The 26146-nt window shown below is 32.9% G+C and overlaps 1 protein-coding gene across 7 annotated transcripts in view; it reads left to right on the top strand.

Annotated features, from left to right (window-relative positions):
• Positions 1–26146, top strand: part of Nlgn1 (neuroligin 1) — an 818097-nt gene that overhangs the window by 363849 nt on the left and 428102 nt on the right. For 4 of the 7 annotated variants that reach the window (XM_033762527.1, XM_033762526.1, XM_033762524.1 and 1 more), the window contains exons 3-4: positions 11048–11107; positions 17587–17739. In XM_033762527.1, the coding sequence (XP_033618418.1) occupies positions 11048–11107; positions 17587–17739 (213 nt within the window). The remainder of the gene's footprint in view (positions 1–11047; positions 11108–17586; positions 17740–26146) is intronic. The other 3 variants (XM_033762525.1, XM_010632418.2, XM_010632420.3) reach the window with 1 other exon arrangement.

Genomic DNA, 26146 nt, shown 5'->3' on the forward strand with positions numbered 1-26146 from the left:
ACCATGATTTTTGGCTTAGAGCCTGTGTTTTTAACAGACAAATAAGGAAGCAAGAATGTCTTAATTGTTAAATAATAATAAAATATATTTTCCAGTGCAGTACAGAACTAGGTACACATCATGGCAGGTATTAGACAAATTTGTGATCTTCCTAAACCCTAGAGTCTTCCTCAACCACTTAATGGAAATAATAACAATCTGAAATTTGGAAATGCTGTGGAGTCATTAAGATAATCCTTGGCAAGTCTTTAGTATAACATTAATTGTTGAACAAATATATGAACTTCTACTCCCCTAACTATAAAATGGAGAAGATATAATCTACCTCATATAAACGCTAACATTTTGCTTCTCCATTTACATTGTTCCAAGCGTTCTTGTAGAAAAGATTTTTGTATTGACTAATTTATTTCTTATAACTAAATTACTAGGTATAATTATTAATATTTCTATTTAACAAATAAACAACTGGAAGACCTTAGTGCTTGCAGACAGTAGCAAAGTAGGATGTGAAACTAGATCATATAGTTTTAGAACTTATCATATTTCTTTACTTCCTCTGATCATAGCAATATCTGAAAAATCATCATGTGTTAGATATATACAACAGGTATCTAACTGATTACTCATTCATAAAACTCTATGCTTTATTGTTAATGTTAAAAAATGGAGCTGTGCATAGGTAAGAGGTAAATCATTCTTGGATGAAGAAATACTTTTAGTATAAACTTTCTTCAGGTCTTTGGTAGGACATGATGTTTATGTAGTCAATAGCTACGTGTTTTATAGAATGTTTAGCACTCAGTAGAATTCATGAAGCTTGCATACTGCATCCTTTTATGAAATGCTTTGTGCAAAATAAATTTGTCTCTACAGTTGTCAAGGTGAATATGAAATACTATAATCACCTTTTTGCCAATATATTTTAGGAATAGATTATTTGAAGAGATGCTGGAATCTTAGATGGTAATTAAATATTTTCATAATGTAAGCAATGGAGGACATGATCAAATATATAAACTCAGTGGAAACACTATTCAATGTGTTAGGTACCTGTGCAAACAAATTAAGAGAACTTGTAATTCAATGATAGTTTTCATTATTATCACTGTATTCTATAGAACAGGCACTATGGTAGGTATTTTACATTCAGGATCTTGAATCCTTAGAATAGTTCTACTATATGCATATTATACTACATTATAGTTTTTAAAGACTAGGAATAGGATAAGAAAGTCATCACAGCCACATAGCCTTGAGTCTAAGGACAAAAATTTTAAGTGCCTTTTTTTTTTTTTTTAAGCACATACTCTACTAGCAGATATCTGTCTGAATGCGGTTATCTGTATGTGTATGTGTATTAAGTGTTTTTGGCAGCAATGAGTAAAAGAGTGATAATTTAATTGAGCTTCTTAATATCAAACCCTTTACTGGGAATTTTTAAATTATTTTAGCAATTTTTCTAGGAGGGAGTGAGGCTATCCCTTGATACTATAAGGAATTAAAAAATCATTCCCAAACTTACATGACTAGAATTTCAAAGAGCCCAGTGTCCCAATCTGGATGAATCTGTCATGATGCATATTAATACATAAGGAATGTTAATGCATATTTAAGATATGCAGTGTAGTCTTAGACTTCTAGGTTTGAAGATATCTTTCAGAATAATCCAGAAGTGATGTGAAAAATAAAAGTTGCCTAAGGTCTAGGTGTCTATTCTCCATAGTGGTAGTGTGGCTGATTCCTGGAGTCCCCTGACATGCCAAATATTAAACTTTAACTTTTATTAGGATATGTTTGTAGTGCATAATGATTACACTTTTTGTGGGAGTTTTTTTGTACATGTACCTAACACATCTTAATTCTTTTTTGGTCCCCTTCCCCTCCCATGCCTCTTTGCTCCCTCCAACCCTTGTTCCCGTTGTCATTTGCAAAAGCTCTGCCACAAAAAAGGACAAATTTGAGGCATTTGTAGGTAAATGGATGCTCTTCATAATGTTAAGAGAAATATATTGGACACACAAGCTTTGATGTTGCATGGTTTCTCTTATATGAAATGTCCAAAATATAAAGAGCAACATAAAAGATAGACAGTAGGAATTAAGGAGGTTTTTTTTTTCAAATGGCAAAGGGAATAATAAATGTAACAAGGGAGAAGGGAAAAGGAATAGAAAAAAGAGAATTTCTAATCACGCTGCAGTCAGAGCATCATGCGAAAGCGGACTCGTTGGATGCTGGAGTAGGATAGTGATGGTGTGGAGCAGTAGTTACTTCCTAACTTGTCCAGAGTATATAACTACTTATCTTGCCCATTAACTCTGTTCTAGATTCACCTATTCTGTTTTTTGGTACTGGGGATCAAACTCGGGTCCTTGCGCTTGCGAGGCAGACGCTGGAACCACTAAGCTAAATCCCCAGCCCCCTAACCTATTCTTCTTTTTTTTCTTTTAAATAATTTTAATTATCTAGGGGCCAAGGATTTAGCTCAGTGGTGCCTGCTTTGCAAGTGCAAGGTCCTGAGTTCGATCCCCAGTACAAAAGAAAAAAAATTAATTAAATATCTAACTGTTCCAAGCTTTTTTTTCTTTTAATTTAGTTCATTTCAAGCTTTAATTATTCCTCCCACCATTCAGTTTCACATTACGAATTACTAAGAAGTTATTCCTCCTCATTTATACTATTTATTTTGTTTCCTCACACATGAATTGAGATGATCCAGTAGCTACTCAGGTGTGCCCTTCTTGAGCTAACATCGAGGAACCTGGACATACAATCACCGTGTGCACAAGAGTTTCTATGGCATGAAGCACTTGTTTAACATTTATTGTATCAGGCAAGAGCAATGGAAAGAGCAAGGGAAGGAACATAGAATTGTGTGCCCGGCAAACTCCAGCCTGTGTAGTAAATTGTGGATACACAGAGAACAAAGACAGAGAAACTGTTGCATTGAGGCCAGGGATGTATAGCAAGAAGTGTGAGAGGGGAGAAATTCCTGAACAGAAGCTCTTAGGAAGTCATATCAAGGAAAAACATGGTCAGCAGAAGTTCAGCTACCCTGGGACCATCAGCATCAGAGAGCTTTACCTTTCTGCTTCTTTTCTTTCTACGAGGACAGTGAGAAATAGGCTCTTCATAATTACTGCTTCCATGTGTTCATCTCATTTGCGAAGGTAAAATTTAGAAGTTATGAAGAATTGAGTTTTTTGTTTGTTTGTTTTTACCAGTCAGGCCTTGTTAAGCACTGTAGAAACATCTCTGATTTATATCCTAAGGACAGCATTTTGGGCCCAAACACATAATACCCCCCCTTTATTTTAGCGTGAAAAAGTGTTCCACATTACACACTAGAGGACATTCTCTGTGTCCTTTTCCCTGATTTAACTTTTTTTTTTTTTGGTACAGGGGATTGAACTCGGGTCCTTGCGCTTGCAAGGCAGGCGCTGGAACCACTGAGCTAAATGCCCGGCCAAGTTCACTACGATTTAAACCACAACTTTTAACTACATGGAATAAACACACAAAGGGAATTGAGAGCATTTCTTGGGCAATAATAACAGGGCTCACAATGGAAAAAGATTTATTTTGGAAAGGAGAGGAACAGAGATAACGTCTAGAATTAATAAAGAAAGTCTGAGATAACAAGAATAAGGAAATACTAAAACATTTACAGACTACTGAAAAAAATGAAAGTCGCATTTTAAGAACATTAATCTGTACTGCCCTGAAAAATATTTAAAATGACTTGATTCCATTTAGAATATAAAATATCTTAGTTTCGCTTATGAATTTCTAAAATGGCAAAACTAACATTAATTCATATTTAGTATTTATCTGTCTTGTTATAGGTATTTTAAAACTCACAGTACAAACTTCACCCTGTCTAAGTAAGACTTCATGTTTTTAAGGTCCTGCTCTCTTAAAGTGCTTGCAGTTTCAGTGTTAGGAATTAGATCGCATCCATTTTAGCTGATGTTAATGTATGACGATTAACCCTTTTTCTCTCGAGGTTTGCCACTATTATTATAATACAGGACTTCCAAAGACTATGCCATGCAAAATGACCTGGGAGACTGTCTAGAATCTCAAGGGGAATGACAGCAGCCAAGAGTCTGCTGCAATCTTCCTGGTATGTGGAGATGATGACCAACAGGAAGCTAACAACGGACAATTATGAGAGTGGCAGGAATAGGGCTTCCCTTGGAGAACTGATATCATCTGGCTGAAACCAGCTAGAGAAAGAGGGAACAGTTAAAGAAGACAACCATTAGGTGTGGGTACAGAAAAAGCGTTACACCTCTGAGAGCAGAACCTATGTTGAAAGGTAAAGAGGGCTTTGCAGTTGGAGAGGGAAGAATTCCTACTGTACTGAGATGCTGGAGAAATAACCAGGTAGAAATAGCTCATGGAATACATTCTCTTGGTACTAATGTGAGATTAGTTAGTACGTGCTAATTCTTGCTATGTTAATTCTCATTCGAAGTGAGTTTAACTTTAAATACATGTTTATAGGAATCACAGTATTTGTACAATTTTGTAAGCATGAGGGTCTTGGATATTGGTTTTTGATAATATTTATTTTATCTGCACTCAAAAGTTGGTTTCTATTCTATCATCCGATTTCATTCTAAAAAGCTCTTCTTGCCTGATGAGAGCATATGCAGGCTGTTTATTCCCTGCCATATTTCTTAGAATGACTTTGCATCTGTGATTTTCCTGTTTAAACTCAGATAGGTCACAGTTTATCAGTGTGTGCTTAAAGCCTGTAAATGGCTTCTCATTGCTTTCAGGATTAACACAAAAAATCTTCAGGCTGAAGTTATCACCAGTTCCAGTTGATGCCAGTCTAGATGTTCCCTCTCATCTCTTAGTACCCTTCTCAATTCCCTGTAGGACAGCCACAGTGGATCCAGGCTTCTTAGCATTTGCAGATCTTCCTTCTTTTTTTTTTTGCTGGCTGAAACATCATTTCCTAGCCACTTTCTCATCCCCAGCCTCTTGGCCTGCTAGTGTCTCCTCCTTAGACCACAGACCACCCTGTACTGTTTCACTGAATACCCTCCAGGCTAAGCAAGTCACACTGTACAACATCCCATTAACACCAACATGTTCCTTTCTTGACAGTCGCAATAAGTTTTAGGTGTATGTTTATGTGTGTGATGACTGGTTGAATGTTTCTTTCTCAAACAACATTTAGTTTTCACAAAGGCAATTGTCTTGCCTATTTTGCTCACCCTAAATTCCAAGCACCTAGGATAATCTATATTTGTTGAATAGATGGATGACTGAATATTGAAGTCATGCCAGGGAGGTCATTGTTGATGTTATCCCAATCCCATCCTCAGTGTAATAGCACCTGTGTCCTCTTCCTAAGCCTGCTCTGGGTCCATCTCTGGATAATGTACGGCAATAGGGCAATGAGAAGAGCAGGTCTTCAGAAAGGGATCAAATGTTTATATAGCACGGATCAGCATTCCTTCAGATGAAAAGGGAGTTTTATTCTAATGTTCTTCACAGAGTAGTAATAATGCATCTTCACATAAAACATTCAAAGATAGTGCTAAAAATAATGAGCTTAAATAGATTTGGTGATGCTCAGATTCAGGATTAATCCATTTTATTTGCTTTTTATCTACTTAGTTTTTTCACCCAGATTTTATCATTTTTTGTTCTACACAGGATGGTGTTTGACTTCAAAGTGTGGCAATCAAGATAATTTTATCAAGAAAACAAGTGTTTTTCTTATAAATATGAATGAGCTCTTTTCAATGTTTAAGACCACCCCCTTCCCCGAATTTGAACAACTGATTCTCTTTTTCATTTCTGAAGACCAATTGTAAGCTGCAGCCCATCTCTGAAGAAATAGCTGAAGGAATGTATTTCTTATTCATCCAGGTGTTCTCTTTAAACACAAAGCAAAACAGAGTGTGCCTGCTATTCTCAAGTTCTTGGAAGCTGGTCCTGTCCAAAGAACATGCAAACTGGGGATTTAGCTAAGTGGTCCCACTGTCTGCCTGGCAAGCGCGAAGACCCTGAGTTAGATCCCCGGTACAGACTATGTCAGGGAGAGAATCCAATGCATGTGTGAATAAGAACCTTTACCCTACACTGGCAGCTCACCAAAATAAAACCCACATCTCATTCACAATGGCAGAGGATCACCATCAAAATTTTGCACAAAAATGGATTATTTTGAAAACTATCAATGATTCCAAAGTCTATTCCTCATAACTCTACACAGTGGTTCACATCATATTTTAACTAATGTACATTTATAACTTTGATCAGAAATTTTATCTTTTTTAAAGTAAAAAAATTCAGGAAGAAACTTATCTTTATGATTTCTTTATATTTGGTCATATAATCCATTGGTAAAGAAATATAATAACTTTTGTTAAATAAATATCCAAACAACAAATTAACATTATGCAAAAATGAATCACTTTTATCCATTCCATTTCATTACGATGTGTATATTTGTTCTAATTATGTAAAATCAACTAAATTTCAATGCATAAAGTGCGATGTTTACATGATACCAATTGTAGAGCTATCTAATTTATTGAAGTCATGGTATTTAATATTTGTCAATTTTGGAAAAAAGCAAATATTATGTTCCTGCTGTCATTTTAAATATATGGAATCCTGCCATTGTTCTGCATGGGGAGCACACATAAATTCTTCACATCCTTGATACAAGTTTTGTAAATTAAACTCTGTCCCAAGCAAATACACCCCTAAATATATAACCTGCTTCCAATTTTCCCCACAGCAACAGCAGTATCTTTAAAATTCTCATTTTGTGGAAAAAGGAATTCTCTTGTGAGTTATTTCAAAGTCCATTGGGTCAAGAGGGTCGGGTAAAGGCAGACAAGGTCATAGCCTGGGCTTTCAGCCTCATGATGGTACCTGCTCCAGCCTGGGGAGCCAAAAACTCCTAAAAATATCAGAAGCTTGTTCCCTTGATGGGAGCACGTTTCTCATGGCCAGCTTTCTTAGTGAGAAGCTAATAATACCCTCAACCTACTTGCCTTTTGCAGATATGTGTGACACAGAGTATGGATAATTTCTGCTGAATTGAACCCATAATGAGGGAATTTGTAATCAGTTCTAATGTATTTGAGACCTAAAGTATATTAGCCCTTCATCAAAGGAATGATTAAAAAGCATCATTAATATGGGTGGATAGTAATTATTTCAGAGCTCATAATTATTCTACAGTTAACTACAGAGAAATGGTGATATTTTTACTTCTTTTAAAAAAATAAAAGCCACTGTGGTCAGAGTCTGAAATGTAACAATATATTACACATCCTTTGTAAAGGCCAATACTTTGAATTATACTTATGTTAATTACAAAGGTACTGTTCTGGAATTAAATGAGTCTGAAGTTCAGTATTAGGAATTCCCTTTACCTTGGTTAGTCCTGTTGTTTTCCAACTGAATCTATTTATTGCCTATAGGAGATATAAAATATAGTAATTACTCTCACTCCCATTCAGAATGAGATGAAGTCTACTTTCCTATTAACTCTAATGAGAGTTATGTGTGTGCTCCTCAGGGAGGATAGACCCAATCAGGTTTCAAGGTAAAATAAATCACTTCTACACTCAAGTTTTAGTGGTCACATATGGTTTATATTACGATGCTTTAAGGTGTCTGTTTCAAACCCCTGGTATCAAAAATGCAATATTTTTTTGTTTTAAAAAAGCATAAGCTATGGCTATAGTGTTGTTAACGATCGTTGCTCCTATTCAAGGGATAAATGGTTAATCCTTGGGGATATCATGCTGCTCAACTTACAGGAGCACATGATCCCTGAAATGCAATTGTCTAACTTTCATAAGAAAATTAGTGGCAACTACGTCTTACAATCCTTTTTCTATTTAAAATGTTTTAACATCAGTATTTACATCATGCATACTCTTAAGTGCAAAGAAAAATGAGCCAGAGTTGCTGACTGTGCTAAGAAGGAAGGGAGCCCAAGGCAGTGCTCTGTTTTGCTTTCAGCGATTGAATGGGGAACCTTGAGATGAGAAGGCATCTATTTCAGAGAGTCACAAGCATGCACTTACCCCACGGAGGCATTCTCAGCAAAACTCATGTTGAGCCTCTCAATTTGTAACCCTGGACCCTCTAATTTAGTCTTAGTACATTCAGGCATAAAGAAAGAAGAATCTGAGGGTTTTTTGTTTCTTATTTTTATTATCATTTTTGCCAAATACTGTGATCAACATTCTTGTTCCTAGGAAACCTTAAAATTCAGATGTGTAAAAATTTGGTAAAGAAAGTCTAGTTATATTGGAATTGCTGAAATACGGCTAGAATCCATTCTTGGTTAATACCTTAATAATACAGTTTTATTTATTATCAATAAATAAATTTCTCCTCTTGAAGGAATTCAGCCTAATCCTCCTCTAGGCTAATGATGCCCCATGTATGTATGATGCTGAATAAATACCTATGTCTTTTTCTAACTTTTCATATTTGTATGTGTGCAATACCTTGCATCAATTAAAGAGTTTCTTGAGTAGGGAGGGTTTAGTAGCTAAAGGAGAAAAAAGCTCAAACTCTGTATATTTCATATCATTTCTTTGATTTTTCTACTTAGCGCCACTCCAAGCAAATAGCAACTGAGAAATAGGTCACTCATGCAAAGAAATAGAAGATCATGTTTAACAAAATCCTATTTTATTGCAACCCATGTAGACTCCAGAAGTAACAATTTGCTAAGCATAAGAAGTACATAAAACCACCGGCTCAGTGGCTGTAGAACTTGGATGATTTCCAATAGAAATGTAAATGGCCTTGAATACCTTAGAAAGGGAAAGCAATATTCTTACATCAGATCCCTGGACAAAATTAAGACTAATTTAATTGTGATGGGTTTTACACACGCCTGTATAGTATGAGTGAACTGATGATTTTGCATCCACACTTTGAGTTTATGCTATTTGTTTCTTAAGTAGCCAAAATTTAGCACATCAGTTAATTTAAAGTTAGCCAGTAGACAGTGGTTTTGACAACAATAAATATCACTGCACTCAATTTGTATTGCTAACTACTAAGTTAAACAGTATCTAGTATGCTGGAAAGTAGACTTGGGAAAACATTTTTTCAGTATTCAGCAAATTACAGAAAACTAAAAACTTTGAAAGTACAATTTAAAAATCTAATATGTTGAAGATGTTTTAAAATTAGAAATATTTCTATTACTCTGATTCAACAGTTTTTAAATTTAAATTTAAAATATTAATATTTTGGAGAAGTAATGACATTTCATGAACATCAAATAATCCCAAGCATGCTGTTTGCATTTGAACAGGGTCCTATTAAAGAAATACAAATATTTGTGAGCTTGCAACTGTCAATTAACATAAACCATTACTTTCATCTAGGTTTCTCAATGGAATGATTGCTTGCAGGTGTGATTTTGAAAGTATATCACGTAATTTATTATGTGCAGGTCTGTCTGTATTTTGAATGACCTCTGAAACCATGACCTTACAATTGAAATTCTCCCTTCAGTTGCAGTATAAATTTCCGTTTTTCCAATTTTTTGGTCTTTTCCAGCTATTGATACATTGCAGAGCTGTCTCCCTAATATGATGAAACATAACTGTGTTTTATCTGATTTTTCTCCTTCTGTTTCCAGAATAGTGCTTTTCTTTCCTTGAGGGTTATGATAGTTTTAGTTTTGAATTATAAATATAATGCATAGTGCTCACTAAAAAGACCAAGAGGTCTTTCTTAAAGTGTTTATCATTATATCCAGTGAGGAATGCTTAGAGATACTGCTTGCTTCTTTACCATTTATGTTATTGAAGTCAACACATGACTTTCAGTCCTTTTTTCCTCCTTTTTCTATGATTTTTATTTTATGCATGACAAAGTTCTCTCACTTATTGCTATGTGGTTGGCTGTCTTTTAACTTGAGTGTCCTGTGTTTGTAATGATTGCTTTTTGCATGAGGATTATGAAATGTCATATAAATTAAATGGTTGTGGAAATAAAAAGAGAATGTGGGCCTTCACTTGCTTTTTTGTGTACCGAGTATGTTAATTATATGACACTTAAAATTACTTTCATATAGCCTCTGACTTCCCCTTTGGTGTGCTCCTTTATTCTAGCAAATTAGCATTGTTAAGTATAATAAAACATTTATTAAACATTCACAGTGATTTAATGAAATTATTCTCCTAAAACCTGATCCTATTATAAATAACTACAGTAGGCATGAAATTGCACAACGGCATAATTCCATTATATTATTAAATTGATTATGAAATATCGGCCCTGACTCTGTAACTTCCTTAATAGGAAAACACTGATTTATATTGATGGTACCTTTTCTCTGCCAAGTGATGAAATTATCTGTTGATACATTTGTGTAAGTGGAAAATGTCTTCAATCCACAGCTAACATTCGAATGAAAACAGAGGGGAAAATATTTGCATAATGATAAGTAATTTTAAAGAGTCACAGTTTTTTTAATGTATATATATTAAAAGTATGTAAAACTGAAGTGCTAATGTTCTTACCAAAAAAAAAAAAAAAAAAAAAAAAAGGAAAAATCGTTGAAATGTTCGTGTCTCTATTTTTCTAATGTTATGATCTTGTCCCAAATTAAAGAATGAATTTGACCTACTTTCTTTATTGTCACCAATATAAATTAGAAATGACACTGAATATATATTAAGTTCTTTCTGCTAATAAGACTGTTTACTTTTTTGTATGCAGTGGGTATTTTTAAAAAATCATTTCCTTTACTCATGACTGGAGTTTCAAACCATAATATATTTTTATGCTGGATATGTTCAAAAACCAAGTTTATGAGATATTTTGGGGAAACTTTTTTTTTTTTTGGTTTTTTGGGTTTTGGTTTTTTGTTTTTTGCTTAAAATACATAATCAACTATGGTGTATCCATTTCCCCACTTTTTGGAAATATCCTTGAGAATTTTAGTACTTACATTTATTTTTTTCCCCTCAGTCTTGTTTATTCTTGAATTGTCTTTTTTTTCCCTCCATTTCTCCATTCTCAATCCTAGGTCCCCTTACAAAGAAACAGACAGATGATTTAGGTGATAATGACGGTGCTGAAGATGAAGGTATTTTTTCCACCAAATCTATTTGCATGACAAGGGCTTCAATCACTTTTTCCACCCCTTTCTATTTTTTTTACTTCTTGTCTTTTTTTGAAGAGTTGTTTTTAATTCCCATTTTTGATGTGTTTTGTCTTCTTGCTTGTTGTTACATATGAATATACATTTTTAATTTTTAAAAAAATGAATGTTAAGTTTTACATTTTGATGCCAATCATTAAAATGTTTTAAAAAGAGGGGCATTTTTTTTTGTTTTCTTGAACTGACTTTTGATCTGTTTCATCCCACGTTCTGACAAATTTGTCCACATTCTTTGAACTAACAATCTCTCCCTTATAGTCTCTCTACCCATTTTGCATGTTTTCTACTCTATGTAAATATTATAGCTAATTAAAAATGTATTTTATTTTTACATTTGACATTTGTTTAAAAAGAATCCCACACCAAATAAAATGAAAGAAAAACTAAAAGCTGATACAAAGTGTTTCTTGAGCAACTTTTTAGATTATAAGAATACCGTTTTCTGTTGATTTGCTTAATAATCATATAAATGAAATGAAATTATAACGGTAAGAAGTCATCCTATCTATTTAGGCAACCAATTGCAACCTCTGGACTCAGTATTTTTGGCAAAGATTTTAGATATTTTTAAAACAAAACACAATGAATATTCTTTAATTCCAAAAGGATATACTTTCTAGATTTATTAATAAAATATTCTCATCATTAGAATATTCTCATTATTATTGCCAGTAAGAAGCAATATTTCCCGCTTCATTAATAAAAAATGTTTTATAATGTCATATAATTCTGATTTACTTTGTAGACCCAAGTACACACCACATTGATTTGACATTTCATACTCAATTATACTTTATTTGGTGCTCACCTGAGAGTCTGGAGAAGCCCATTGATTCTTTAAACTCATTGTTACTCCTTTCGGCACTTACATTTTCCTTTTTTTTTTTTTTAACTTTGCACTAATTATAACTTTTACAGGGGCAAATAATGTAATCCCAGACTTAAAAGTAATTTCCTGCAACCCAGAAATAAAAGTCTCACAAAAATGTTAATGATATCATAAGAAAAAATTTCTAAACTAAAACAATCCACAGCCAGCCAGGTCAGCAAAAGTGCCTGCTCCCTAAATTACAAAAAATCCCATGACTGAATGACCCTTTCCTCAACAGTTTTTATTGTTTTCACTTCTAATTTTCACTGTTACATAGTTAATAAACTTGTAGTCAAAAATTTAATTATTAAGGTGAAATACAGAAGGCTTAACAATTTTATTTGAGTTTGAGATTTTTATATTTTAGAATTATTTTGTTTAAATGAAACGGGATATTTGATTAAAAATTCAGTTAGGGTGAACTCTAGCAATGGATTAATGATTAAACACAAAGCATTCATTAATATTTGAAATAAATATTAATAACAAATAGCTGCCTGACTTATCATTTTAAATGCTAAATAAATAAAAATAAATTTATAATATCAAATCCACTTTTAAAAAAAAATCCTTGGAAGTCTGACACACTCAAAAGTTGTGAATATTTGTTGATTTTGTAGGATATTGTTATTTTCCCCGGTGTTCTAAGGAAAGTGTATCCATTTTCAGGCTTTGGGATGTATTGAAACTTCTGAAAATCCCAAATCATGTATCTTTTATCTAGATAATACTTAAAGTATGAAAGACTTCTCAGTATGTATCTTTATAAATTCCAAAATTTCACAATTTAGTTAGAAGGTTAGTATATATCATTTTTCCATTTTAAAAATATTTTCATTGCTGATTTAATGTGATTTCTCTTTCTTCTTTTTCTTCTGGTAAAGTATCAACTATGACATTGACATGTTGGACAGAGACATCTCCAAGGAACCACAGTGAGATAAACCCTCTAATCGTGAATCTATTTTATAGACCTATTTTGAAGCACATTTAACATTTTTAATTAGCCATTAAAAATATCATACACCCTTATTTAGGATGGCAGCTGGTGTTCAGGTTAAGTACTAAGACACATGGTCACAAGAGTTATAAAATCAATGATTTTTTAAATGCTTAAAATGCATAGAATGTCAAACCAGCCAGTTCTTGTATGCGATAAATGTTTTGAACAGATTAATTCAAATATTCTGCAGGAAAAAATAAAAGTCTAGAAAGGTTTGGGCGTCTCTTCTTCAATTTTTTTTTTTTTTTTTTTTAGAACCATTTTGTAGTTCTCAGGGTGAGTAAAAAAAGAGTCTAAATTCCTTATTGAGTTTGTTCCAAATATTGAATCAACATCACTGGAATAAAGAACATAAATTACTTGATAAGCAACGGTGGTTAATTCACTCACAAATTAGATTATCTGACCAGTTATGTAAAATTGTCTAACATTTTTGGATATCTGTAAGTCTTCCTTGATTTCTGAGTGCCTATCTCAGGCGCTAACTTTTGAGGCTGCCCATGGCATTGTCAAGGCCTTGGTCGTCACTCAAATATCCTATGCAAGGCTTTTAGTGCACAACTCCCAGTTCTCATTCTTATGTATCCCTGCCATCCATCCCTCTTCTGGCATCTCCAGGCCAAAATGCAATAGAATCATTTCCTTGTGTGTTTCATAATCATAAAAAAACCTGTATATTTTATAGGCTCCTTCTACAGTTTACATAAGAGTAATCTGAAATAATAAAAGTGGCTCAAAGCAACATCTGAGATTTCTAGTTATTTATTCTAGGAATGTAGGGAATTTTTATTAAAAAAAAGTTGAAATTGTTCCAAAAATACCTTAATGTTAGCATTTTCATATTCAGATGTAACTTTATATTCTATATTGAGTTGTGTAAAACCTGTTCTGCAAATGTTATGTGTTTTTTAAAACTAAAAATGTGCCTATGTGCTGTGTCCATTAACAAGCATAAATTCAGCCAATATTTTTATATTTAATTGATGGCTCTGAATGATAAACAAGGTCTATAAAAATGAGTGGAAAGCACAAAAATTTCTTGAAATGCCTTTTTGTATAGACTGGAGAAAGATTTAATTGAGGCAGTGCTTCCACAAGTTTAAAACTGTTAAATCTCAAATGCTCAAATATGGGCAATTAACCATTTCAATAGTCTTTTAAGAAGAAAGAATCCAGTAAATATATTTAAGGAGTTATATAATTCATAATTACCCACTAGTATCGTTAAAGGGAATTGTTCCAAATAAGTGTTTATCAGGCACAAATAAATTCCCTTTAACTGTTCTAAATCTATTGACACTTACTTCATTATTGTGAAACTCTGGTTTATCAGAAAGATAGTTATTAAAGCTTAAAATCAAGGTGCTTTCTCAAATTCCAAGTTTGTTATTTTATTAACTTAATAAATTTAATATAATTTCCTAAAAGTTTAGAAAAAATAATCATCAATGCAGTATTTCTTCCACACAATCCCACTCCTTTCAGAGCCACACACACTAAGATTCAAAAACATTGTAAACAACAGAAAATATATTCATACTTGATGAAAATTTGTAGTTTCACTGGAACTTATCTAAAGTTTTGAGAATGGTTTGACAATTTTAGTAAAGTCAATAGCAGCAGTTTAAGCAAAGCAGAAATTATAGTTTAATTACATAGCTCATATGTACCATATTACTTACCTGTGACAAAGTTTAGAAGGAAAATTTGCCTCTAAAAGTTTCAGTATAAATTATTAAAGTACATTTAATATATTTCCAAAGAAGTTCAGTGAACCCCTAAAATCTGATTATTAAAATTACAGTAGAAGATAGTATTCAGTGGACAGCTATCTGATACATTAGTTTCACTTATAAAATATCTAGCTTTTTAAAATATAAAGTAAATAGTAAATTTTTGATATTTCTACAATTATTATTAATATCAAAAATGTGTACAGATTATGCAAACAAGTAAAGTCTAAGATGAATCATTCTTACAAAAACATGAAAACATGTATTATCTTAATCTCCAGGGTTTCTAGTTTCCCAAACTTCATTAGCAATATTAAGTGATGTTATGTCCAAGAATTTTATCTTAATACTTAATATTTCCTATATTAACCTCAGTGTTCTTTCAAGCCAAAAGAATTATTTCTCACGAAATATTAGAATTTTATAAAACTTTTAGAAAATATTTAATATATTAAATTCTTAGGTAAGGAAGGCTGAAATCTTTGAAAAGTTTGAAAATAAAAATCAGAAATTAGAATCATCAAACTATACTTTTAAGTCCTATTTGCAAAGAAAAATAAATTCAGCTCAAAATATCTCCTAGAACCTTTTGGCAGATTCTGTGTTTCCTGAAAATGTCCACTTCATTGTGGACATAAAATGTGGCAGGTCTTCTCAATGTGTGTCTGTATTGTTTTCCAGGTGAACAGGATGGATCTACCAAGATTTCATTACTGTTCACAGTTGGTGCTTTGTAATTCTATGTAATTTTAATTAAAGAAGAATTCTGAAACAGCCTCCCTCTGTGCTACCTCCAAGCATACAATTAGCAGACTACAATGTCTGCTGTGAACAGTCAGTTAATGATTTCAGTTTAATAATTTATTATTGCTTCTTCAGTGCCAACCATACTAGAAAATAAGAAGCTAAAACTGTATGTATCATACAGGCATTTAAGGTGCACAGTTTAACAATTTCAAAAGGATTACATTCTCTGCACAAGCCCCCAGATCTTTACATAGAAATGAACAACGTTTTCTTTCTTGAGGAATACAAGAGAAAATATATTTAGGTTTCCTTGTTAAATGTAGCTGTGTCTAGCAGATGATGGTTATGTCAAAGCACCCTCCTCTCACTACTTAACAACAAGACATTCTTCTCAAATATACCCTTGGGGAGAGAGGTGTGGCTATGAGTTTATACAAGAGTATTAAGACAATTTAAAATAGTCTTTTTCACAAAATTCTCTTATGTTCTGCCCTGAGCCATTTCCTAATTAAAAAATAGGGCCAAATACATGAGCTGCAACTCCAATCCTGAACTGACTTTTCCTTTAAAGAAATCACTTTATTGTTATAGTAGAAAAATTTAAATACTTAAATTAGTCATTCTTTTACCAATAACAAATGTAAAGCAGTCTCTAAATAATCACCAGTTCTCTCAATAAGTTTGTATTACATTAGTCCATTCTGAAAGTTGGTGTTTCAATTGGAAAGTTGTAGGAAAATTCAATTAAACAAAAAATAATTTAAACTGAATTAAAAGTATAGGAAAAAAACTGTACTTCTAATGTATTTTTAAAGGACACTCAATACTGGTATTAAGAAGAGAATATATTTTAGGTAATTTAAAATAATATTTTAAGGAAATATTCATGTTGAATTTCATAGTCGTGTGTGCATACATATATTTGTCTACATAGTAAGTACTAAATGATCAATAGATTAATTTTTCTATAGAAAATCCATGCATTTTCAGACTAAAACTATCCTGTTTCCTTTATGTATCACTTCTAAGCCTTTGCTTAAAACTTCATTTTAGAAAAGATGAAGGACTTTATAATTGTAAGAATTTCATCTGAGAAAAGCAAATATACTTGACTAAAATTCAAAGTTGTAGAAATCACCATATCACACTAAATTTTAGCACTTTATGCTTGAATTTCGCTCTATCCTATCACTACATGATTAAAAGTAAAAAAAGCAGCAGAGTCAAAGTGAAGACTAAGAATTGGCTGAGGATTTATCTCAGTGGTTCTGCCATTTGCTCTGTAAGAACATCATCCTGAGTTTGATCCCCTGTACCAAAAAAAAAGGATACATCAGCTATGAAAAAAAAGTGATTTAGTTGTTCTCTTTCCCCAAAGGTAGAGTAGAATGAGTGAATAGCCTAGAACTTCTAAAAAATATCATTTTAGTACAATTCACCTAAGTGCAATAATAGGAGCTCAGATGCACATGGCTTTACTGCCTAACCAGTCCTTTGACAGTCCTTAAGCAATTAAATGTGCCCTCGTACACTGAATGAAACAATTCTATAATCATGTCACAAATGGAGCATAAATGACAGTGTAATCATGTTGCATTTGATACAAAGCTTTCCAGTGAACAAGAAGAGAAGAAAAAAGAAAACAGTTTACTCTCAACAGCAATGAAATTATTGTCTTGCTTATTATGGTTCATAAATTCTATTTTTAAAAAAAGTAATCTGAAGAGTCATTGTCATTATATTATATTTTGGCTTTAATGTCACTCCAGGAATTAAACACTAAAATTTACACTTACTTTCAATTTGTCCAAGATATGTAATTCCATTTATAATTTGAAAACAAAATTTTGGATAGAAAAAAATGGATGCCTTTTGCTCTTTTTTGCAGCAGCTCACAATGCAATTGCTTAAGAAACACTTTACCAAAAACAACAATTGAAAGACCTATATTAAAATTATATCCTCCTGTCTCTGAAATTAAAAACGTGTTGTTTCCTTCTGTGCCTTTTTAAGGATAATAAGAACAATTGTCAACCATTTGTTTTTTTAGATATCCGGGACAGTGGAGGCCCCAAACCAGTGATGGTGTATATCCATGGCGGCTCGTACATGGAAGGCACTGGAAATTTATACGATGGTAGTGTCCTGGCCAGCTATGGCAATGTCATTGTCATCACGGTCAACTATCGACTGGGGGTACTCGGTAAGAAATCTCTTTTTCTCCATTAATCCGTGAAGTATATGATAGTTTTCACTTGTTTTGCTGTGGTTTGCTTTGTTCCATCCCTATCCTATGCTTGTTGACTTTTCTGATCCCAAATTTTTGATAGTTCCATTGAGCTCTATGAATTTTCTTAGAGTATGTGGCAAGAAACAGCAAAGGAAGAATGTGAGGTGTGAAACCAAGTGAGAAATGAAATCAGTCACATTAGGGAGGAATGTACTTTCTACTTTGGTCTTTTAGGATGATGAAAGGTGACAGTGGTGAGGCCTTCATTAAAAAGAGTTAGTTCCCCAGCCAATTTTTTCTTCCTTCTACTTTTCTTTTTTATGATGGTATAAAGTTGCTCGAGGTCCATCATGAACTTAGAAACAGGTTTATATTCTCTTCCAGAATATTTGTATGGACTGGCTTTGGGGAATGATGGCTTCCTATTATTTTGTAGTCTTGTACTTTTCTTTCTTTTTCTTTCTACAGTAATTCGGAACATTTTCTTGAATGCAATGTGCTGGATTTTTTAATTTGGAAAAATGTGTATTGATTTCAGAAAGTGACAAAGGGTTCTTAATGCTTACTGTTCTCAGAAGAATTATAAAACCAAAGTAAAGGTTCTAGATTTTGGAGAAAAGTACAGAAAATTATTATTTGCCTAATACCTTTTCATTTAGACTGAGGTAGGCACGTTGTTTCATGTAATAGGCAATTTACAAAAGATAAATTTACTATTCTATAACCATAAATTTGTTACAGAATTGTAACTATTTAAGAAGTAAAATTGCTATATAATTTAATAAACTTGTGCGTCTGTGATATTTTAGTTAATAGGATTTACAAAAAAACATATCTCAGGCATAAGAGATTTGACTTTTTAGTTTTCATTGTTCTCATTCCTACAAACTCAGAGAGTATAACTTATCATTTGATTTGGATAGAGATACTTTACTCTACCATTCCCTATTCTAAAATACTTTTTAAACTGAATTTGAGGGCCAGGGATTTAGCTCAGTGGTGCTGCCACCTACCTCATATGCGAGGTCCTCAGTTTGATTCCTAGTATGCCCCCCAAAAAAGAATTTGAATTATACTTTGTTTTATAACTGCTTTTAATATTATATATTTATTTAGCCACTTTGAAAATCATATTATTTTCCTTCTGCAATGTTTTTGTTAATCTAACTTTTTTGTACTCATAATACTATGTTTATGCTTATAAACTTACAATAATTTTTGTCAGCTCAATTTATACATCTTTGGGATGTATGTTTGTACTTATTGGCTATTTTGAAATTTGGAGTGTGGTATATTATATAATAGATAAACTGTAGCAATTTAAATATAAAATATTTCTGTAGTATTACTCAAGTATGCATTAGTTTCCCCACAGTGTCTACTCATACATTGTTTCAGGTGATCTTTTAATTTCAGAGGGCAGAGATGAATGTCTTCTCATCAATGAAAACTCTGTATATTAGAAGATATTTAATGATGTGTTCACAATTACTTTTAAATATCTTAATCATGTTATTGATGTATTATGAGCCCTTTTGATATGAGGGTTTCAATATCTTTAATTTTTTAAGTTGAACTACATCATTCCTAGTACAAATTTTATTCTTACTCTTCTCATATTTTTCTGAATTTCTCCAGTTTGAAATCCTGAGTACTGACCAGTTTGCAGATGGAAAATTTAAAATTAAATGCCTATTGTGGTTACAGTGTTTTTAAAAGAATAAAATATCAAATTAGTCATATGTATTTATTTAAAGATCTCTTTTGGTCACATTCTATATGGGCGTTTTGTTTTATTGATCTTACTCACCTAATATACTATTTCATAAAATAAACTATGTTGTTTTGGTAGAAGTTTTTTTCCTTTGTCTCCATCTCCTTTCTCTTTCTTCTCTCTCTCTCTCTCTCTCTCTCTCTCTCTCTCTCTCTCTCTCTCTCTCTAATCCTAACCGTATCTTATCTTTAAATGAATGGTTGTACCGGAGGACAACAGATCAACCAGCTAAAAGTTGAAGAACAAAATCAATTCTTGGTCTGTATAATGGCAAACAGCGTTGGTGCTGATGAAGGGTAATTTTTACAGTGTTAAATTTTTGTTTTGGCCCTATCAAATCCTAAATTTTAACCTATAATTGACTATTTCTTCCTCTAAAATGCATAATAATCAGCCCAAGGGTGTGTTTTAATGATTGCCTCTCAATATGACAAAGTACAAACTCTTTTAGTGAAACATTTTCAGGATTATCTTGGTACATTAATACTAGAACAGATGGGCTTTGGTCACTTCTAAAAATATGCGTTAGGCCTTGTAAAAGTGTATTTAAATGGAATTAATCCATGAAAAAATTATCAAAACATTTTTATCACCGTTTTCATGAGTGGCGCTGTAATTCAGATAAACAACTCATCTCAGGAAAACACAACGGGGACTATAGCGTTGTGAGGTTTTCGTTCTGAATAATTCACCTAATAGGAACTAGATAAGCCAAGGTATCTTGCCTATGGGATCCAAAAGTATTGCCGTGTACTTGTGTACTTACCAGATTAAGTAAATGTCAGATTAGGTAGAAAATAAAATTTGATTCCACGTTAGAGGAAGTCTTTCGCTGCATTTTGATTTGGGTGACCTGTTGTGAAGGGACTAAATTGGGCGGTCTGATACACAATAGACTACTTACGTGACTATCACTCTGAGGCGACCGGCAGAGAACTCAGCGTTCTTGGAACACGTGACAAAATTAATATTGCTTTGCATTTATATCCTAGAGATAAAATCTTAGGATTTCTATTTTTAATAATATGTGGAAATCTAATAGTCTTTCACTTATAACATTCATGCCAATATCTAGTGGCCAAGGTTCCAGTTGAAAGCAGTTCATGTTTAAATATAAAATTGTGTTCATTATAATGTAGGAATAGCATAGAAGAAAAATATATGTCATTGGATGACATTGCTCTCGAGATCTAGTAAAGCTCAGAGTTAGGACCTTTTGTGAACATTTTTGTAGTGGTATTATTATGTCAAGCCTGTTTCTCACTCAAAAATACTACTGGTGGTGATAAGAATAATCACTAACAAGGCTGATACAAAATACACTTTGCAGTCCTTCACCTAGGAAGTAAGTTTCCCTATCTTGACTCCTGTGAGCCTGTCACACACACTTAATAGTTACACATCTTTCCATTTCTTACAATATACATTCCTTTGTCCTTAGCCAGTTTTGATATAAAGTCTTTCCACAGTTAAATTCTTCAAAACCAGTTATTTCATACATCATTGCATACTACCTTAAATTATTTGTAATAATTATTAGGATTGCACTTTTCTAATATTTAATGCTTGGTTAATAAAAATAATTATGTTGTAATAGGGAGAAATGCTTTGTTTTTTTTGTTTATTTTATTTTTTATTTTTAGTACCAGGGATCAAACTCAGGACCTTGTGCTTGCAAGTAAAGTGCAGTACCACTAAGCTGAATTCCCGGCCCAGTTGTGTATTCTTTTATTCTTTGGATATTTGAGACAGAGTCTCTCTTTGTGGTTCAGGCTGGCCTTGAGCTCACTACATGTATGTAGCCCACGCTGGTCTCAAACTCACAGCAAACATCGCCTCTCAGCCTCCCAAATGCTGGGATTACAAGTATGCTTCACTAATCCTGGTCTGATAATGCATTCTTAAAGAGGAAAATAACCAGGGAAGGGTGGAGCAGCTGAAAGGAGGGCTGGGGAATGAGGAAAAATAAGAACCAAGACCTGTCATGTAAAGGTACAAGATCCCAATGATGAATGTAACTGTATTGTATACCTGAAATATACCAATAAACAATAAAAAGGGGGGAAATAATCAATAATAAATTTTCTGTAAGGCATATATATTTTCCTATGGACAAGAAATGGGAAAGAATATAGAATAAAGTGTTCACCATTAATATGAGATATTACACAGTAACATTTTTGAAATAGAAACTACTCAAATATTCATGTATTGTTAAATCTCATAAATTGAAAACATGCATTCAGTCATTTAATATTAAAATGTGTTTCAACACATCTCCAAATTTAAAGTAAAATTATTATTATTCTTAAAGTAAAATTATCAATTAATTTTAGAGTAAAGGGAAAATTTTAAGACTACTTAGGCAAACATAAGACTTTTTATCTGATGGAAATTTAATGAGTTATTTTTGTCTTGATAGGAATATTTTTCAGAGAGCTATGCATTCTGTATTGTGCAATACAATAATTCTTGTGCAACTCATTTTAGAAAATGTTTCATAAATACATATATCTTGAAATTTGATAAGTTTTTAGAAAAGGATCTAATTAAACACTCTTCTAAGTAATACACCATTCTTCCACGAAGAAAACTTTTGAAGCAGTCTCCTTTCTACTGGTATTTGAAGAATTGGTTTATTTTATAATGTATATGACTAATAATTCAAAACAAACTTCAAAAAAAGTATTGTATATCAATTTTAATAAATTCCTAAATATATTTAATTCTATTAGACTTGGTTAATGAGACTTAACTATGATAACTAGATTTTTTATGTATTAATAATTCTTTGAGTATTATCAAATAATAGAGATAATTATAGCTTTGCTGTAGTCAGTTATCAAACAGATAACACTTGGTTAAGCAATTTTGTATGAGGAGTTAAAAGTAAAGTCAACATTGTCCTTACTTTTAAAGAGTTTCTGACTTCTTTGAGAGGTGAAATAAGTACCCAGTAGAGAAGAATCATTGATCTAGTGTTTCATATCTATAATAATGTTTATTAACTTATTTACATGTACAGTCACTTCATACATAAAAATAAAAGTCAGAGCAACAGAAAATGAAAGGAAGCATAGAATATTGGATTCATGAGGATGCAGTACCTGAGATTTATATTTGAATCCTAACAGTGAAGAACAAGATTTGCTAGTCTATGTCATGTTCATAATTTAAAAAGAAAAACATTTAATTTCACAAGCTGTAAATTTTGTATTCTTTTTTGCACTGTTTTCATTTCTGTCTGGCTCCAAAATTCTAAAACCAAACCAACAAACAAAATCCCTAATGTCACCTTATGTTCAGGGGTAATATATAACCTCATTTTAAATTTTTATGAAGAAAACGACCTATTCTCTGTCCCAGCGTGATCTTTGGGAAATGAGACAAAGGGAGTCACTATCATCCTTTGACTCCAGAATGCTTTCACGGACTTGGTAGCCCTTGAGTAAGACCATGTAAGCTGACTTATCCCTGGTTTTATTTGAGGGGAAGGCAGAAGGCCATTATTTTCTTTACATTTATTCATACTCTTATTGTGAAAAGTGTAAGTAATTGTGATAAATGCACAGACAGAAAGGGGTTGCCAAAATAATAAAACAAAGAAAAGGACACAGAGACTTAGGCCATATTTACAATTAACAAAATTGAAAAAAAAAATCAATATTTACAACTGAACAAAATGTATATCCTAGTTGTCAACAAATTCTAGTAACTATAAATTTCATGAATATCATTATTATGCAAAGAAAAATGTATAGTAAGACAAAAAATGCATAATTATAAAATATTACCCATTTTACATTGCACAGAAGCTCATCATATGGGTTGTACTGATTTTATTCAGGACACAAAGCGATATAGGTATTGCATGAGAGTCTTTATGTTGAAGATGCAATAATATCTTAAGTGAAGGATTATTTTATAGTATTCTTCTGTAAGAACCAAAGACATAATAATAAATGCTCACAACTTTTACAGTGGCATTTGAGCAAAGAGCTAACTAAATCCAATTGAGCTAAGATATTTGGTTATTTCTCTTATAATAGGACAAAGCAAAACACCAATTGAAATGAATGGACATTTAACTTGGCCCATAGATTTCTTTTCTTAAATATCAGTTGTCTCAAGTGAGTTATAATAAGGGTTATATGGTAATCAATTTTAGACTGAGCACTAAAATGAGCTCCCTGAGTAGCTATATTGTTTGTCCTTTGAGAAAAAAAATATAGATAGGTAATATTATTGTATTTCTTCTGCCTCCTCTTTCCAAAGTAACATCAGGCGGCTTGGAACAAATTTAACAATATGGTCATATAAAAAACTTAGAAATAACGTGAAAGTCAATGTGGCAGTTAATGTGTAAATTAGTTAAAAGAAGATACAAGATTTATATTAGTTACAGTCTTGCATTCATTCGTATAATCTGAGTAATATGAATGGGCATTGTGCAAAATGCTAAGGATATTTTCAGAAATGCTAGAGACCTGAGCCCTGCTATCTTATTAGCAATTTGGGAAGATAGGAAATAAATGAAAAATCATAGAAATGATGCATCTCACATAGATAATGACTTGATGAAAAGTCAACCTTTTTTACAATCACCTATATAAGTCCAGAGGAATGACAATTAGTATGAAAAGAAATGCCTCTGTTCCAGAGATTCAGAAAACATTTCCTAGAGGAGGTGTCATTTACATTTCCATTTCTTTCATCTACTGAGAAAATTAGTGTCAAGCTTTCCAAAACCCTCAGACTATCCACTGGCAACTTCTCAGTTCTGAGCTGATCTCAATCTAGCACAAGACATAGTTAACTATTTTCTTCCTGGCCTGCGTGTTTCATGGCGTTTTCCCAGAGTTTCCTCCTTTGTCTTTCTCTGCTGACTCCTTCACTGTCTCTCTGAAGTGATGATCCTATCACAGCCTTTAAAGTGCCATTAAGCAGAATCCTCAGGTTTCTTTTCTTCTCTCTCTGCAGTGTTTCTCTAGGGGACTTCATGTATTGCTCTAAACACAATCTCTATAAAAGTGGCTTTTTAATGCTGTAAGTGAATCAGCTGCAACTTCAGGACTGACCATTCTTCAGAATGCCACACTTCTATGTAATCTGCCCACCAGCCTCCAAGTGTGGATGTCTGATAAATATATCAAGATCAACATGGCCAAACTGTGTTGAGTTCCTCACCCTTCCTCATGTGAATACCTTCCACATCAAGGCCATAATAATTGCAAAAGCAGCAGAAATCATAGTAGCCATCGTCATAGGAGACTCACATTTTAAATGTTTGAAGTTGTTTTCATTGACAATATTAAATGCTCACAAAAACCCAATCTGGTATGGTTGTTATTTTCCCCATTTTATAAATGCAAAAACAAATGGTAGAAAGGTTAAATAAAATTCATGCTGGTCAAACAGCATTAAATGATGGCAATAGAATTCTAACCCACCCAGTCTTTTCTTCACTATAGCACTGTATTGATGGCATTGGCCTCACCTTCTGTCCTGAACGTCTAGCGAGAAGTATACATTTTCTCCGGTTCATCACTCTCCTCTAGCTAGTAAATCAGATTTTGCTCGTGAATTATTCCATCATAATCTTGGTCTTCTTCTTCTTTCTGTTTTCCTCTTCAGCAAACTAAGCCATGTCTCCCTGAACTTCCTATTTTATTTCCACCTTTCACTTTTGCTCTCTACCTATAATCCATTTTGCACATTGCAAAATCAGATTGTCCTTTAAGTACATAAATCATACCATCTCCTTTCTCTGCTTAACATCCTCCAAAATGGCTTCCCATTATTCATTTAGAATAAAATTAAACTAATTTCTTGCCTTGTAGGGCTAAATCTTGCATGAACAAATCCTGCTTTGTATCTTTCACTTCAATTCAAAAGTTTTTGCCATCTGCTGCAGGCATCCTTCACGCACATCAAATTCATTCCCATTTTAGGGATTTTTAGACTTCCCGTTCTCTCTGCCAAAAATAATTGTGGGGTCATTTCCACACATCTTTTCAACTTGACTGTTCATGTTCATCTAAATGAAAAAGTCAAAATTTCATGTCATCCCTCCTTTAAAATTATGTGAGCCACATTTATCATCTAATAATGTCATCTTCTTATTAGGATCGTTTGTTGCTTTATTGTCTAGTTCCCTGAAGCCTGAAATAGTCACTGGCACAGGGCATTTCTTCGGAAAGTATGAGTTAAAAGAATTGAATCTTGACCTTGTGTGTCAATCGGTATTGATTCGATGTGGTCATAAAATGAAAGCGAAGAGGAGGAGAGTCTGGGTGAAAGCTGAAGGAAGAGAAAAGCCTGGCATGTGAAAGGACCTGAACAAGCTCTGATGGAAAGCTTTGAGAAAGGATTGAGCACTGCTGAATAAGGTGGAGACAGAGGCAGGAGAGAGTGCAACACTTTTAAAGATTTAAGACTGAGGAGAACAAGAGATGATTATACACTATTGAGTCCATACATAATATGATTAACTCCTATTAAAATATATATTTTGGATAAGCTAGGCCTTAATCAAAGTTGAGATCCTGTTATGGATGCAAAACTCCTAGCCTATATTCATTGACATAGGATGTCTGATAGTTTAGA

This window comes from Fukomys damarensis, unplaced genomic scaffold (assembly GCF_012274545.1).
Source record: "Fukomys damarensis isolate Sample0158 unplaced genomic scaffold, DMR_v1.0_HiC HiC_scaffold_12, whole genome shotgun sequence".
In the NCBI taxonomy this organism is placed as follows: domain Eukaryota; kingdom Metazoa; phylum Chordata; class Mammalia; order Rodentia; family Bathyergidae; genus Fukomys; species Fukomys damarensis.